This window comes from Dipodomys merriami, unplaced genomic scaffold (assembly GCF_024711535.1).
Source record: "Dipodomys merriami isolate MVZ:Mamm:240054 unplaced genomic scaffold, mDipMer1.0.p SCAF_16, whole genome shotgun sequence".
In the NCBI taxonomy this organism is placed as follows: domain Eukaryota; kingdom Metazoa; phylum Chordata; class Mammalia; order Rodentia; family Heteromyidae; genus Dipodomys; species Dipodomys merriami.
The window spans coordinates 35,711,428-35,729,744 of record NW_027202937.1 but is presented as its reverse complement, the minus strand read 5'-3'; the positions used below and the strand labels follow the sequence as shown (position 1 = coordinate 35,729,744).

At 35.0% G+C, this 18,317-nt stretch overlaps 1 protein-coding gene across 8 annotated transcripts in view; it reads right to left on the bottom strand.

Annotated features, from left to right (window-relative positions):
* Exoc2 (exocyst complex component 2) overlaps window positions 1-18,317 on the bottom strand; it is a 189,500-nt gene that overhangs the window by 113,919 nt on the left and 57,264 nt on the right. For all 8 annotated transcript variants that reach the window (XM_070024715.1, XM_070024722.1, XM_070024716.1 and 5 more), the window contains 5 exons: window positions 17,332-17,412; window positions 9,792-9,937; window positions 9,577-9,658; window positions 8,781-8,883; window positions 3,075-3,193 (listed from right to left, as the gene is read on the bottom strand). In XM_070024715.1, coding sequence (XP_069880816.1) covers window positions 3,075-3,193; window positions 8,781-8,883; window positions 9,577-9,658; window positions 9,792-9,937; window positions 17,332-17,412 — 531 coding nt within the window. The remainder of the gene's footprint in view (window positions 1-3,074; window positions 3,194-8,780; window positions 8,884-9,576; window positions 9,659-9,791; window positions 9,938-17,331; window positions 17,413-18,317) is intronic.

The following is an 18,317-nucleotide window of genomic DNA, read 5'->3' as shown; positions in this document are numbered from 1 at the left end:
CTACCAAACTACCATGTAAAATCTTTTTTTAAAAATTATATGTTAATCAAAATTTCTTAGATTCATACATAAAGAGGAGCTTTAAGACACCAAGAATTCTTTCCCTGCTGGAAATACTTACAGTCTATCTACTTTATAGTTTTACTTCACAAAACTGTCTCAGTTCTTCTACTCTATCAGTGGATTTATTTAATTAAAAAAAAATTAGTACCACTTTATTCTCCAGTGTTAACAATCCAAGTGCAGTTATTAGAATAAAAGAATTTAAACATACTTTCTTTGAATTTAAAAGTCAACAAGCTTTCATTTCAAAACTAGGCTCTTAAGTACACCCTTTAAAAAGACAATGTGGCTTTACAACCACAAAATATTAGATGAAATATAGGCAGTATCTTTTGAGGACAAACTTTTCCTAAGCAATTTCTGACAAGTAAAATATTATTCACCTTTTTATTGCTTAAGCATTCCACAGGCAGCTACAATTAACTTAAGGAAACCAGAGACTGCCAAGCAAACATGTACTCTGTCATCAAGCAGAGGGGTCAGATCACGACACAAAAGTGGCATCAGCTGAAAGCTGGTGGACTGTCTCCGATGCTGCCCCTGTTAAGTCCTACAAAGCTACAGCTTTTGGTAGAAAGAGAAAAGGTGCTCCTAGATCCTCCTTAGTATTTCCTGAAGTCCCTCCTAGGACAGTGGGATGCTTTCTCACTGGTCACTATCTTCTTAATGTCTTCACTCTGCAGAGATTTACTTATACTTAATGTATGATTCTGTGTGTGTTTGATATACTGTTTATTTTTCAAATTACTTTTAAGTAGTTATAGAAAGGAGGTTTCAATTCAACATGTCAGTTGCTGAATACAATGGATTTTGATCAGTGTCACACCTTTCATCATTCTTCCCTATCTTCCCCAACCCCATTCATCTCCTCAACTTTTCAAGATCCATTTCACATATATACATTGAATATTATGACTGCATTATCCCCCCCCATTCCACTGTATGATTTTAGAGGTCACTAATTAGGTCCACACAAAATCCCTTTAATAGAATTCACCATGTGTAGCAAAACAGCATCAAAAGCAACAGAAATTAGAAGTAACTCATCTAGCTTATCTTAAAGCTTATATGATAACTTTCTCCTCTGCCTTCATGGCACTATGTTCTCCTTTCCCACCTACACTATACTTACCCTTTTATCATCTCCTTTGCAGCCATCCTTCTACTGTGACGTCTACTGTCATTGTGGCTCCTAAAAATTCTGTCCTTGATTTTCCTCTTTTTCTTTGTCAGCCATGGGGCTGGGCAGACAGGGCCTGGGCACTGTCCCTGAGCTCCTTTCGCTCAAGGCTAGCACTCTATAACTTTGCACATGGCACTACTTCAGGTTTTCTGGTGGCTAATTGGAGATAAGAGTCAACTGGAGTTGAAAGTCCTGCCCGAGCTGGCTCTGAATGGCCATCCTCAGATCTCAGCTTCCTGAGTAACTAGAATTACAGGTGTGCGGCCCCAGTGCCCAGCTTCTTCTTCTCTCCCCCCCCTCCCCGCCACCGCCCTCTCTCCCTCCCCCCCCCCCTCTTGTTTAATCTTGAGTGAATATATCAACTTGTAAAGCCCCAAACCTCTTACTCTTAAACAACTACTTACTGGTTATCTCTTCATGCACAGAAGGCAATTCCAAATCCACCTGTCCAAATCAATGGGGAAACCACTTTCCTCTCCCAAATTCCCTGACTCAATGGCACAACATGGTAATGAGCTACCATGGAAAACATATCTGAGAGGCCCCATGCACCTCTCCTCCATTCTTCCAGCACCCAGTCCAATCCATTTCACCCTCTAAATAGCCTTGAAACCCACACATATCACATTTCCACTGCCTCCAAGCAGTCAGGTACCAAAGTTACCAAGCCAGCCTCCTACCTGGCTTCCCTGTTTATCATCCTTTAAAAGAAATCTAATAATTTTTCCTTTATCATTCTTCCACAGCCTATGGACGAAGATCTGGCACATCCTAACAGCTGCCTCAACTCCTCAACTATAATCATGCTCTCAGCCATACATTACTGCCTCACACAGAAGTAGTCTTCTGTGGCTCAAAACCCTGCATTCTTCCTGGAATGGTCTCTTTCCTTCTTTGTTTAAACTGACCAACACAGATGTCCTCAATACTTAAAACACATGTCACTACCTTGCAGTCTTAGAGCACCACTTTCCCTAATCCTAAACCTTAAATCAGATTCTAAGTGCTACTACAATGTTCAGAACTTCTCCAGCCTTAGAAAGCAGCATATGTACAGTTCTCCAATACAATACTCAATTACCTGTCTTTTTCCTGTATATTGTCAGATGGTGTAATCCAGGTGCCTGTTTACTGTGTTGACAATTAAGTGATTGGAGTAAAAATGGTATTTAATATATTTGATATTTGTTGAATGACAGGATTACACAAATGAAAGTCAATAAACTTAAATGCAAATGTAGCTTTAGTTTCTTTCCTCAAATTTACCTTGGGACCTTTACACAGGTAGCTCCCTTTCTTAGGCTGGAGCCTGTCTAAGAAGCAACTTCTAGTTAGTTCTTAGCTAACATGTAGCCTTCCTGAGACAGGTTACCTAGTACATTCTTTTTTATTTGGTTAGTTACATGCTTAATATCTTTCCTTTCTTCTGCTAAGTTCATGAGGCAGGCCTTGTGTCTGTTTTATTCACAGCTATCTATGTAGCATTTGGCAACTGCTTGGAACACAGCAGAGGCCCCACATGTATTTGATGAAACAATGTTTGAAACTCACATCCACTGAAGACCAATGATTCCTACAGCATCATGTTCCTATGAAGTTGTAACCATTCCTTAAAATAAACCTTCGTCAACCCTGCTGGTCAACCATAAACCTTAATATATTAAAACGTTTTTTTTCTTCTATCACTCACTCTTGGGTATAAAGCTAAAGAGTAGAATAGGGGAACAATAAAAACAACCACAAAAAAGACAGTGATGGATATCAAGCAAATCAGGAACATTCCTAAAGTGTACTGACATGACATATAAGTCAGAAAAGAATTCCTTGCCTTTCAGGTCCTTCACATAGCCCTCTTTGCAGCTGTGCATGAGCTGAAGGGTCCACTTGTGCTGGGCTCCAATACACTGCCAAGCAGGGTCACCAGGTGCATGAAGGTCAGACAGATATCTGAGAAAAAGCAAGTTCAGGCTGCTTGTTACAGATGACAGCAGAAGGATGAAGTATCAGTTTTTTAAAAAAAGTATTATAAATTAGTAAATAACCTGCCAATATGAGTCTTAATTATCAATGAAATGTATTCATATATTTTCTTACAATTGTGATAACAAACCTGTATGTTGTAAAAATTAGATATTTGCATAAAAGACAATTCAAAATATGTTTGTACCAATGATCCCACCAACTGATCCTACCAATTTGGTGAAAACTTTTCTTAATACCTACATTTAGTTCACAGAGTGTTTCCACTTGGTTAGCAGTTATTACATTAAACAGGTGGGAGACATCAGCACATGGGTGTTTTTTTTTTTTTAATTTCAACTTAAAATTCATATCTGGCTTGAAAAGTCCACTAGATGGCAGTATGGCACTGTTTTCCTAATCATGGGTTGCTGAAATTTAAGTCCACTTTCTGTATATAAGCAGATTTGATAACAACACGCACTGACTTCTAAAGTGTAAATTAATTCAGGTCTGAGAAATATTCCTCCAGAAGACATAATGCGAATGGGTGTTTTCTTACTTTTTTAAATTAGGTTTTTTATTGTGAAAATACTGTACAAAGGGGTTACAGTTACATGAGCAAGGTAATGAGTACATTTCTTATACAGCATTTTTGCCTCCTCTTTTGTTTTTCCCCTACGATCCCTACCCTCCCACCTCCTCAGCTATATCTGCCTATCCCCCACTCCCATCCCTCCACCCCCCTACCTAAATTGTAAAGTTCATTTTTCAACATAGATTTTTTTTCCTCCTTGCTATTGTTTCTAACGTATTTATAAGGTACCATGTAATTTTTTTGTTGCTTTGTATGTCCTCTCCCATGGTATAACCCCTATTTTCACAGTATTTGATGTTGGTATAATTGGGGGAGGGGAAGGGAAAAAAACAAATTGTTTAAATTGTTTAAATAGAGATACAGATTGACCCACTGTAACACTGAAATGTTCAAGATGCTATGTTTTCTTACTTTTTAAATAGACCTACAACATTTAAAGTCTTTCTGCATAAAATAATCAAACCTACACAATTTAAATGTATTTCAGTTGAAAAACTTCTGTCAAATAATATTCAAGATTTGGCCATTAGGTCTCATAAAATATGTGCACATGTCAAGTTAAATCCAATGAAATAATCTCTAAAAGTATGTTCAAATGAATTACCTTAAAATTATTCTTAACTATAAGCTGTCTTTTGTCTTGAGGTTTAAATTTTTGATCAATGGTAATTACTCATTAATGGTTGCAAGCTGTGACCTTAGTCAAATCTCAATCACTCAGGAGCATGTCTGATACCCTTCCCACATTTCTTCAGTAATGGCCACTCATTACATCTAAATTAACGGATAATTAGAGGAGAAACAAATCCATTTTGTAGTAAGTTAGCAACAAATAAAATATTGAGAAGAAACCTAACATAGCACTAAGAACGATCTACACTGACACCACCACAAGCTAATAAGGCCCTGTTTCAAAAGGGGTGTGGCCTCTGATCACCTGCCAAAGGGCAACCAAACAGTATGGCTCATACTTCATGGACGGCCTTTCTCCTCCTCTGGTGACTGTTACAGATTGCAGACAGGCCTTAGTTGAGTGGTGAAAACATGACAAGTCAATTAAAAGGAAGGACTTTCCTTGTACTAAGCAGTCACCTAAGACAACTCCTTATGAATTGAGACTAGCATTCTAAGAAAAACAGTACATGGCATGAGGAATTCATTCCAAAGCCTCAAAATGTTGTCTCAGTTTTCCTCACACAAGTCTTTCCTACTATCTAGAATACAAATAGAGCAAATAGTATCACTTGTCTTTCCCGCCCAAAGAATGTATGCTCCTCTATCTTTCTTGCTGGGGGTAATTTGTTTCAATAATCTCCCCTAAATAGGTTTATTTTACCTTCAATTACTCTGAAAACTCTTTCCTAACACTTTGGTTCACATAATCCTCAGATATAATGTTAGCAAAATACAGGAATGTTCTTTTAAAGAATACTTTTAAACTGTTGGATAGGAATGTGGATGTCTTTATGAGTGCTTTCTTTGGCAGTGAAGCAAGAGAAATCAGTAAGCTTGATTCACAACTTTTTAATATACCTGCAATTACACTGACCATTGTCTGTACAAAATTTAAGGATAATCAACGTTCTATTATCTTATTTATGGATATTAGGTTAAAGGACATTTGAAGTATTTCCTTAAGAAAGATAAAGTCCTATCAGAAATTCTAGACAATGTATCAGTTCTATAATACAACATATCTTGTTCAAGTTTCTTCCAGAGTTTCTTCTTTACTTTTAAAATGAAGTTCAAAAAATTAGGTACTTTCATTTTAAAAATTGTTCAAAATGTAATATATGTTATTGGTACTTAGTTATAAATGACATAACAGGCTTTTTGGAGGAAAAAACAAGGCAAATAATGATAGACATAGGTTTACTGTTTTAGAATTTAAGAATTAAATTTCAGTCATACTTATGATGATTTTTACATTTCCATGGGCAAGACCAAACTGATATGGAAGGACTAAGAGGAGCTCTGCTTCTTAGTTAAAGTTACAATGTTCCTTTATAGCAAGATAGTGTTACAAAGAAGTCTTTAGTTAGATGAAATAATGCATGTAGCAAGAATCTGATCTTTACTCTTGTTATCCATACCGATGGCAAACCAGCCATAAAGAGCTGTACACCTGGCAAGGATTAACATATTGTTGTAGGCAAACTTAATATAAGGAATGAGTTGGTAGGTAAATCTCTAACTCATAACCAATGAGGCAACAGAAAGGAACACAGACAGCTAGGATCAAGACATCTGCCACGTAGACCTACACCAAATGTTCCATCTTCCTGGAACTCTATCTGTACAAAATGAGGCAGTTGGGTAACTGCTATACAGCTTGCTTACACTGTAAACTCATGCAGTTCTACAAGTCCACCAGCATACCCTTCCTTACACAGGCAGCCTAAGAAGAACAAGACAAGCTTTAAAAGGAGGGTCTTTCCAAGATGTGTGTGAAAGGCAAGATTCAATTTCTGGGGCCTGCATAATGATTTCAGTAGCCCCTACCCCAAGTTTCATACAGCAGCAGCAGCAGCAACAGCAATCAACTATACTACTCTCACTGAAGCCACTGCAAAAGCCTCTGCCTACCAATTTGGTATACCAATTTGCTGTCAGAGACAGTATCTCTCATTCCCTCTATCCCTGTCACCAACTCCACAACTGTATATATAGAAACTTTCAGGCCAGATCCTATTACTGAATGTACAAATATCAATAGTCTACTGTAATTTTATAATTACTGATTATTTGAAAAACTTCCCTAATTAAAGAGAAGTCACTATATTTGGAAAGAAATTTATTGAGAACTTAAGATATGCTAGCTAAAAATAAAGTTAATACTTTTTAAAATTACATACAAAAAGCTTACCATGTATGCTATCTCTAAACATTATGAATTTACATATGTAATTACATATGGCAACTGATTCAATGGCAGTCCTTAAATGTATTCTCCCTTTGCAATGACCAAGAGACTTAGCCTGTGTTGTCATATGTAGATGGAGAAACTGGAACAGAGAACTCTTCAAGTTACCACAGTTCCTACTACGACAGGTACTACTTCCTTCTAAGGTGTTCTTCGCATGCCCTGCAATGTTACTGCTTTTTGTATGTGCCAATTTGGGGACTTGAGAGCCTGGGCATTGTTTCTACGCTTCTTTGCTGGAGGCTAGCACTCTATCACTTGAGCCAAAGCTCCAACTTCTTCCTTTTTGGTTGTTTGAGATAAATGTCTCATGGACTTTCCTGCCGGACTGGCTTTGAACTGCAATCCTCAGATCTCAGCCTCCTGATTACAGGAATGAGCCACTTGTGCCTGCCTGGCTGTTACTGCTATTTTAAAAATGTAGTAATATATATATATATATACACACATATACATAGATATACATAGTGATATGATACATATATCACTAAACTTTCTTTTACTGATCACTACATGTTTATAAATCAGATAGCTGCTCATGGACAAAACCTTTCACAATTTTCTCTACTGCAAAAATTGCTACTCAGGGTGCAATAGTGCTGTGTTCTGACCCAACAAGAATCCTTGCCTTATAGACAATGACACCGCACCACCCCACAGGTAAGCCAATAGGCAGTAAGGAAAGAGTGACTAAGCAGTGGATCTGCTTTTCCTTAGGCCAAATTAGCAGAATTTTCTTGCCTTTAAAAAGTGAGATGCAGAGAAAGAAGAACCCTACTGCACTGCTGGTGGGAATGTATAGTAATATAACCACTTTGGAAAGTAGTCTGGAGCTACCTCAGAAAGCTACATATAGACTTCCCCTATGACCCAGCCATCTCACTCCTAGGCATCTACTCTGACAACAGGAACCAGGATACAAGGACACATACACCTCCATGTTTATTGCAGCACTGTTCACAATAGCCAAGACATGTAAATAACCCAGATGCCCTATTACTGATAAGTGGATCCAAAAATTGTGGTACCAATATACAATGGAATATTATGTACCCAATAAAAAGGACAAAATAATGGCATTTTCAGGGAAATAGATGGAACTAGAGCAAATCATTTTGAGTGAGGTAAGCCAAGAACAAAGAGACAAATGGCACATGGTCTCCCTGGTATGTGGATGCTAAAGCCAAAATTGCAAGTTGATATGACAAAGTAAACAGGACTCGAGAAACAAAGGACAGCCACCCATTTTGTCATATCATTGCTAAATGAATCCATGTTCCTGACCATATATATGGCATATATATGCACACAACAGAGGGAAGCTAGGAGGAGAACACAGAATAAGTGGGAGATGGGGAACAACATACAACAAAGGGACCCATCAGCTGGACTGAACATGGATGAAAAAGAACTAAGCAATTCAAAGATAGCGATGGGAAGAGAGGAATGAGAGGGTAAGAGGGAACAGCTTACACTAAGCAAAAGGATAGAAATGTAAATATCACCTGATGTGGAAGAAATAATCGGAATGTCAAAGATCACAGAATTCCCAAACTTTATAGACCCTGATAATGACATTTTGCCTTGTGAAGGTAAAAATGTGTTTGTGACTTTAACTAAGTATCACTATTCCACAATACTGTGAAATATGTGAAATTTACATAATCACCTAATCTCAACTAAAAAAAAAAAAAGTGAGATAAGGGATGGATTAGGAGTGGTAGGTGACAATGTTGTCAGACACCTTGTATTCATATACTGTTTTGTAAAATGGGAACTTCTTTGTACAATTACTTAGAGATAATAATAACAAAAGAAATGTTTTTCAAAAAGTGAGTGCCCAATAACTAGTTGTAATGTATTAGTATTCTGAAGAATCCTGATATCCTACACAAAACTCCCTTAAACTGCTATTTCTCTTCACTTTCACCATTTCATCAGTCTCCTAATTTTCCCCAAATGAACTTTAAGACTTATACTACAAATCCAGTAATACCAAACACATATATGTAATGTATCAAAATTCTTTAAATTTTACCTTATGTAAATTTTACCTTATGTAACGTTTTTGGTCATGTAAGGTTGATGGAGTCTCAAGCAATTTATCCAGAAGTAATTCTCGTAAAGCTTCAATTCGTGTTTCTACTTCGGCATAATCTATTTTTCCAAAAAAGAATATATAAGATTTACAGAATTGAAATTCTAAATCAAATTTCAGAAAGCAAAACAGAGATTACTTTTTGAATAGAGACACAAGGGACCTTTATGAAGTGATCCAAATACACCATCACGTCTATGTATGTAGACATATGCATTCATCAGAATTCAATGACCTGTAACATGTAAGGTCTGTGCATTTCATTGCATATACATTTTATCACAGTAAAGAAATAAATTATGTGTCTGCTTCCTTATGGGTTTCATTTTTTAATAAGCTTTGTTATATTTCTCCTGGTTGATAATGTTTTAGCTACAAGGCATGTTAAACTTCTTTTACTTTCTGTAACTCTGTTATTAGAATTAAGTTCAAAAGCTACTGGGTCTCTCTGCAGGTTTTCATGTCCTTAGAAGACTGTTGTTGCTTCTTTACAGTGAAAAAGGAAAGATTTTTTTTAATTGCATCATTGTTAATGACCACCACAGAATGAGAATGACCAAGCATTATAATCAGTCATTTTCACTACATTTCAGGAAGAAACCCATGTTACTTTTGAAGTAATTGTTTTACATTTTAAAGAGAATACCATATAAACAAAATCCAAAATACACATAACATTCTTTACAGAACACATTCCACATTCTTCCTGTAAAAGCAAAGTAGAAGATCTAAGAGCAATAAACAAATCTTACATTTCTTGAAAACTTGCACCTCTGTTTTCCCAAAGAGTGACTTGGCTTTTTCATAATCATTAATAACCACATCATAATCACCCTTTAAAATAAAAAAACATTTTAGAGACTGTCAGTAAAGCATAATGAGTATTTGGTTAATAATAAAAATGACCTTAACAAATCTTCAAGATCTATAACATTTACCATTGTATGGACATAAATAAGTACTTTACCTTTTGAATATTCCTTTCAATATTCAGAGGTAAGTTGAAGAGAAACTTAAATCGCTGAAGTACATTGAGTGCATTTCTAGTGGAATCTGCCTTGTCCTTTCGACCCAGCACTTCTTGAAATAATGCATCAGCAGTATTACTTGCTCCTATTTTAAAAGGAAAAGATGAAACTTAGATAAAAGCTTATTTTAACCAGAAAATGTGTTAGATTTCTATTATGACTTTCCATTAACTCAATGGATTGTGTGTTAAAAGTTAGCTAGATGGAGTATCTATACAAGTATTCTACACTAAATGTTTCATGTTGCCTGCTATGCTACAAATGCTATCCAATTAGAAACAACCATATTCACCATGTCCAAATAAATTCTACACTGTGAACCTACATTTATTTTGCTTTTCTAAATTTTATAGTAATATATGGGACCTTTAGGTTATTTTATTACTTCAGATAATAAGAGGTAAAACATATGCATATGCATGTTTGTACACACACATACACTAGTAAAATTCCACAGATCCAGTATCTTCAGATGGAATAGCAAACAAAATAGAAAAAAAAACATTTTCAGGAAAAAAACGTTCAAAAATATTTTAAAAGTAACCCTACTCCTTGATAGAAGTATCTTCAAATGTAGTGGGCACAGAAAATTATATAAACCATTTTTTAAATGACACACTTTAATATAGCAGCATCATTAATGTTTCTTAAATCAGTTCTGGCAAAATTATAAATGAATAGGACATTTCATAAATGTTTTTTCCTAAAAGATTTCAAATTATACAGATCACTGTAATAAGAGTTGGTTTATCTAAAGCAAATTTTGCTATGTTCAAAAACAGTTTAAATTCTGCAACTTGTGAAGTATTTTTAATTAGCTACTAAGAAAGGAGAGAGAAAGGATAAACTGTTTTTAGCTGTTTGATCACTGCTTGTAAAATGTTTCTACATTATCTGGTCTAGTGACTATACTTTAAGCAAAGATGAAAAAATTACCTCAGTCTCACTGGGTGGCTTGTACACCACATCCGCTGGTCCACACTGTGGGTGGCCTGATCGTGTTAAAAGCGTCTTTGTAACATGATTGTTTTATCTAAATAATGTTTAAGTTCTGTCGAAATTTTAAAGGCCTGATATAAAAACTTTGTTTGGTCAAGATAGCTGTTTTCACCACATTCTATTTCATGTAGAATACTAAATTTCTATTACAAGATGAGGAAAAATACATTTCCTTCCTACCACCACGCCACATAATATAGGCTAAATGAATATCTAAAATCTGAAGAGAGTTAAAGATTTCTTTCCTCAAGGAAAATTACTTTAAAGTACCTAACATTTTTTAAAAAATCAACTTTATGAGTTGAGGCTTCATAAATGAATTAAATCTTTTAATATGTGACACTTAGGTGTTAAATCACCAAATGTTTCTTTAGTTTCTTTAGTTAATATTAAAGAAAGCAAACAGTATGAGTTCAAAATTAGTCCTTTTCTCACCTTATTTTTTAAAGTAATAAAAATTACAAATTAATATTTTAACTACTCTAAAATGTGTGAAAGTAACTAAAAGAGAAACTTTATTTAGAATTAAATAAAATACAAACATTCCACAGAAAAAATTGTAGGTAGAAATTACTAAACACAAAATTCTAATTTAATTTATATAGAAATATACTTTTATATATTGAGAATTTTAATTTATGCAATATTGAGAAATTATATAAGCAATTCCTGCCAATAAATTATCCTGTTGTGAATTTTATTGCATTCACAATAAAACTAGTTCATAACTGATAACTAGATGATATATCCAGTAATAACAGGCAAATCAAGATTTGCATAGCAGATAAAAATCACCAAGCAGCTCACAAAGGCACCCTGTCTTTTTTCTCTTTTGCTGCTAATAAAGAAACAAAACTGCTACAGGGACGAATATTCTTCCATGTGGGGCTGAAAGCAAAGATAAGGCTATCAGCCAGCATCCAATTATCAGGTATAAATTCCCACGTGTGCCTCCTCGTACTCTTACACCAAGGACAATTGTAGAGCAGCTGGCAGTGTGGAAGAGAAAGGAGAGAAGAGAGGAGAAGAGAGGAGAAGAGAGGAGAAGAGAGGAGAGGAGAGAAGAAGAGAAGAGAAGAGAAGAAGAGATCAAAGTCTGTTATCTGTGTCTCCATTTGAAGATTCTATAAAATGACTAGGTAGGCTGTTATGCTATTATATGAATTATATCATAAGCAGTATTTATAATGCTTGTTTACACCACCATGCCTGACACTGGAAACCTATAGTTCTACATAAAATACACAGAGCTGGAATTTAAAGATGAGAAAATAGCTGAAGTCAGACTCTTTTTCACAGATTTACTGATAGTTCTTGACCTTGTTATTATAATATTATACATAGTACCACTTGCTGGTGATTTCCAAATCTGTATTTCAAGATGTGTCTATGAGCTTAAAACTAGTACTTAGAAGTAATTTCACTAGACATACAGTAACAAGAGCTAACACACTGAGCGCTCACTTCATGTTAGGTGCTATTCCAAAGACTTTATGTGTATGTCCCTTTAAGACAGGCACTGTTTTACTCCAATTTCATAGTAGAAGCAACTGACATACAGGCTACTCTAACTTGCTATGCAACACAGAAAGGAAGTAGTGAGATCCAGAAAGATACTTAGTGATACGGCCCCCGGAATCTTAGCCTTTCTTCTCTACTCCTCTCTTCATACAACAAACCTGCTCCTCCTTACTCCATTTGAGGTCAAAAATCCACTTCCTTTTTCTTACTTTGTATATCCAACCAGTGACCAAATACTGCCATCTTCATCCCTTTAATGTTCTTCCTCTGCTAGTCTCTCTACCTTCCTGTCATTCTGGCTTATATTAGTGCTGCCTACTCTATCACCTCTGTGCCTAGATGGTGGAGTGCACCTTAAAACTATCATTACATCACTCCCTTACTAAATTCCTACAGTGCACCTTGTGCCCTCTCTGAGATAACTGTCTTCTCCCTCACGCAGCAGGACACATACATATCTGTCCATTCACACTGGCCATCAGCCAATCTCTGCTTATCTGGCTACATCGTGCAACCTTTTTAAAGTGCACATGACTATCCCATTATTATTTCCACTCCACTTTTTCTTGTTTGTTTGATGGTGTTGGGTTTGGAATCTGGACTGCACACTTGCTAAAGCAAGCACTTTGCTCTTGAGCTAAATTCCTACTCCCTCCCTTTTCAGTAAGGTGCCTCTTCTGTGGGAACTAGGTACATCGTAGGACTACCAATAGAACAATATGCATGAATTTTAGCTATTATTCCCACAACTGCACTATCTGCCTCTATACTATCTAACCTTGGAGCTTCTAGCCACCTTCTGCAACAGAAATCTAAAGATAATGCTATAGTATAGCTCTGGAGTGACCCCAAAAAGCTCATGTTGTAGACTTGGTCCCTAACCTGTAGTACAATCGGGAGTTGTGGAACCTTTCAGTTAGTAGGGTCTGGCAGAAGGAAGTTAGAACATTAGAGCCTGTCTTTAAAGGTGATAGGAGGAATCCGAAGCCTTTCCTTTCTTTTTTTGCTTGCCAGCTATCATGAGGTGAGCAGCTTTGTGCACCATGTGTTCTAACTTAACACAGGGCACAAAACAATTGGGAGCTGAAATCATGAACCAAAATAAGTCTTCCTTCTTTTTAAGTTGATATTCTCAGGTACTTTGTCATAGCAACAGAAATTTGACTAACAGAGTTAAATTAATTTAAAAAGTATAATTTTAAAATTTGAAGTTGGTGAGATAGCTCAGTGGTGGATAACATGCCCAGCAAACACAACACTCATCAACAGTTGGAGAAAAATTCAGTTCCTCAGTTATCCTTGCCACATCTGAAGCACGCTATAGCTACACTTCATCAGTCCAGAGGGCTAGTAGATAGCACTGTTCTATATATTCTATTTGGAATAGGTAAGGACATAGCATTCTTACCTCTTTGAGTTTGATATATACCATCAGTAATATTACCATATTATACTGTTACATAATTATCATATTTTGTATATTGCTATATGTTATATGTATGATAATATGTTAATAATAGCAGGACTTATTAGTAGCTTGAAATCAAGAATGAATTATTATGTTTAAGGGAAATCATGTATTAGCTACTTTTCTCATAACTGGTGATCAAATACCCCACAGAAACAGCTTAGAAGACAGGAAGGGGACACAGGAAGGGTACAATACAGTCCCAAGCACATGACCCCAGTGACTTACTTTTACTGACTAGGCTTCACTTCCTAACTTTCACTACCTCCCCAAATGCCAGGATATTATTAATACAAGAGGTTAATCCATTTATTACATCAGAATCCTCATGTCTCTAGTAATATCTGATCCAATTCTCTTAGTCTTTAGGAATAATACCTAATACACTTATAAAAGACACCCTAAAACAAAAAGATTCTAAAGAAAAAGATAAAGTCAATCTCAGAGGTATGATTTACTAATCTTCTTCTAATCTCTTAGACTTTTCTTAATCCAGTAAAGCTAACAATCATATTTAACATATAAAAATGTAAGTCAAAGAAAACAAAAAAAAACAATTTCAATAAAAAGTATCAGTATTAAGAAGTATCAATACTGATAAACTGTGAATAAGATAAATAAGCAAAGATTTTTAAGGCCAACATTATTGTCTTTTAGAAACTTAGCTTAAAATTGTAAGACTGCCTAAATAAAAAATTCATTTAAAAAACTAAATTTGATGTAATCACTTAATCACAATTTAAAAAAAAAAAAAAAAGAACCTCAGGGAAGGTAGGAAGGGAAGGGATGGTAGGGGGAAAACAATGGAGGGGGTAACAATGCTCAATAAGAAGTGTACTCATTACCTTACTCATGTAACTGTAACCCTCTGTATAGTATCTTTACAATAAAAAATTTAAAAAAAAACTAAATTTGATTTAAAATAGTATATTCATATAGCTAAGATAAAAGCATTAATAATAATCTAGACAAACTATATTCACACTCATTTGTTCCTTTTGTAAAGAAAGTAAATATTCAGTAACAGTCCTATAATTATTTTATGACCAATTCACTGCATTTCTCATTTCTACAGCACTGGAATTTCTGGATAACTAGGATTCCCCATAGGGCATAAGATACACTTGATGTACTGAAGTCAACCCACTTTAGCCATAGCTCCCAGGGCGGCTCAGCTGGAACTTTGTATGGGTTAAGTAAATGCTTGTCATGCTGACCTGGATTAGAAAAACCTTATCCTGAGATAGCAAACATCAACATCATGATGACAAGAATGTATCTGGAAAAAGGGAACTATTATAAGGGATTTTTTTTTTTTTTTACAATTTAAAAGTCCCAATAGTCTCATAAAGTGACCATTTATAGCAAGCAGTCAAACCCAACTTTCAAGAGTTACAAACTTCAATGGAAAGTTAGTATTTCACATTTCTAGAAAAGAATATAAATAAAACAACTTCCCCTGTAGGTCTTATACTATGATTCCTGAGGAAAGATTTCTCAAACTATAAAAAAAATGTTACCACATAATGCTAAGCCTAATGTATAAAAGAGCCCTTAATAGTTTCCAAACATTAACAAGTATGTCTTATACTGGCACAATGATACATGTACTATATCAGCTATTCCTGCAAATCATACTTTAAAAGTTACTGAAGTAATCTCAATTTTTGTAGATACAGTGATAGTATGATAAAAACATCCTTGGGTAAGAAATCTCCTACCACAACTTTAAAGTGTCTGACTATACCAATAAAAGCCATTAGTAAATAGTTATTTGAGTAGAATTCAGAGTATGTTCATTATAATTAAGTTAGTATATTGGTTTTTGGTTCTCAAAAACACAGCAAACCAGGTACTTACTGGTGGCTCAGACCTGTAATCCTGGCTACTTAGGAGGTTGAGATATGAGGAACATTTTTTAAAGCTAGTCTAGGCAGGAAAGTCTGTGAGACTCTTTATCTCCAATTAGACCCCAGAAAACTGAAAATGGAGTTGTGGCTCAAAAGTGGTAGAATGCTAGCCTTGAGCAGAAAAGCTCAGGGACAGCACCCAGACTCTGAGTTCAGCACCCAGACTCTGAGTTCAAGGCCCATGACTGACCAAAAACAAAACAAAACACAGCAAAATCTCAAGGCAAATAATACCAACAGCAGTAATCATCAAAGGAAAATAGTTTTAAGTGCTATTAAATTCACATGAAATATAAGTATTCAAGTTTTGACACCAAGAAAATCCTACACCAAATTAAAGCTTTTTTCCTAGAAAATATTTTCTTATTAGAAATTCCCCAGATTTTTGTGAACAGATATCTCAAAAAGGTCAGAAATTCTGCTCAGGGTACTAAAATAAATTAAGAGCACAAAATTAGCTTCGTACCACAGTCCTGCATTCATGGAACCTTTAAAGATATATCTAAGGTTTCTTTTTCTCCTCAACCCTTCTTTATAAGGAAATCATTTCATCATATTTAAAAACAAAGAGATTCAGGTAGGCATTATTCCTTCACAATAGATGTGAACTACATGTGTAAAGCAGGACCACTTCCTTTTACATCACTAATATTACAATAATGACTAATTCATCTGATGAGTTTAAATTAGTAGGATGTCAGAGAAAAGAATTAAAAGAAAGTGTAACAGAATCTCAAACTTTGCATACATCAATATTTTAATATAATTTTACTGGTATTATTAAGGTGTTACACAGAGTGGTTACCATTTCCCAATTCAGGTAATGTGTACATTTCTCTTTGGACAATGTTACCCCTTCTTTTACTTCCCCCCCATTTCCCACCCCTGTCCCTGCCCACAAGTTGCATAGTTCATTTTCCACATAGTGTATACTGAATTCCATTGCACTTGTTCACCCTTTCTCCCTCCCTTCCTGTGCCCCCTTTACCCTCTCTAAAAAGCAGAAGAAGAAAAAAAGCAAGCACAAATACCACCACCACCACAACCAACAACAACATAAATACCCATGCTTCTGTTTCCTGACATACATTGGTTTCTACAACAATGTCTGAGTTAAGACACATTCATAGACAGTTGCCTTAATTCTTTTTTGGAACATACAATGTGTAAATGAGCAAATGGTGCTTAAGCTCTTTACTGATCACTGGTGCAAACTTACAGACTGCTTTTTCCAGGTTTTAGTCAATGGCAATCGTTGTTGCTACTTCAGTGTTTTGCTATCTTTGATGAGGCTATGTTTATATACCAGTCTGTTGTAGAGCGGCAAATTTTATTTCTTAACATGTTAAGAATTATAACAACTTGTTTTTAAGTTATTGTTTCTCATAAATAAAATGTAAACAGAAACAAAACATTCATTTTCAATGTTTCTACTCCCCTTCACACTCACTGAATCATTACTATTTAAAAATAAATACTGAAATGCAACTTACTACTTTGTCTTGTAAGATTAAGGTCAAGAACTAAATGAAAGCTTATTATAAAGTCCATAAATAGTTTTGAGTAGAGAACAAAACTTACCATTCAGAACATTCTCCAGTTTCTGTGTCATGGATCCTTCTACTTTTTCCGTTCCATCTGCTTCTAGCTTTTGATGGATGGCTAGGGGGGGAAAAATCATTAAAATGTAAGCTATTTAAATGAGTGAGAAGATATTACATCAAAATGACATTTTTGAGCAGCTTTTTCATATATTTTTATTGCTGGAAAGAAACAAAAACACATGACATTGTGCAGAGTACCCAGCAAACACTACCTATAATATTGACAGTCTAGCACTTTAAAAAAAAATAGCTTGTAATGTTCTTCATCTAGTCTTTAAGGCTGGATAGTAAAAAACAGTTGAATTTTTTTTTTTTTAAAAAGACTTCAGACATCTGAGGTCTTATTATTACTAACTTTGATATTTAGGCACAGGAAATTCATTTTTATACTTCAGTTTTACAAAATAGAAATAGAAAAGAGATATCTGAAAAAATTCAATTTCAACCTTCGAATATAGGTCAGAAAAATATATATTATCTATATTCTATTCACCACAAAGCATTTCGTGGAATTTCAAAAAAATATCTAACAATATTTACCAACAGATCAACTCTAGATACATAAAATACACGAGAGCTTTTACTTTTGCTATTCTCTCATTCTGATAAAAATTCTTGACGGAAAACTTAATATTGCCTAATTAGAAGTTTGTAACTATTAAAGACAGGAGGTTTAAAACAACAAATAAAGTTTATTTATATGAAGAATTAAGAAAAAATTCAAAATTGCCAAATATAATTTCCAATCCAAAACTATAATACTATAAAAATAATGAAATAAAAAACACAGCAAACATTAAACTATGACTACAAGCTAAACACTTTTTAACTCTTTAATGCATATCTGCCATCTTGCAAGAAGTGAGTGATATAACTCTGTCATTTCTATTTTGCAGATGAAAAAAATCATGACAAAATATTATGTAAGCTGACCAAGGTCACAAAGACCAAGTCCAAATGTGA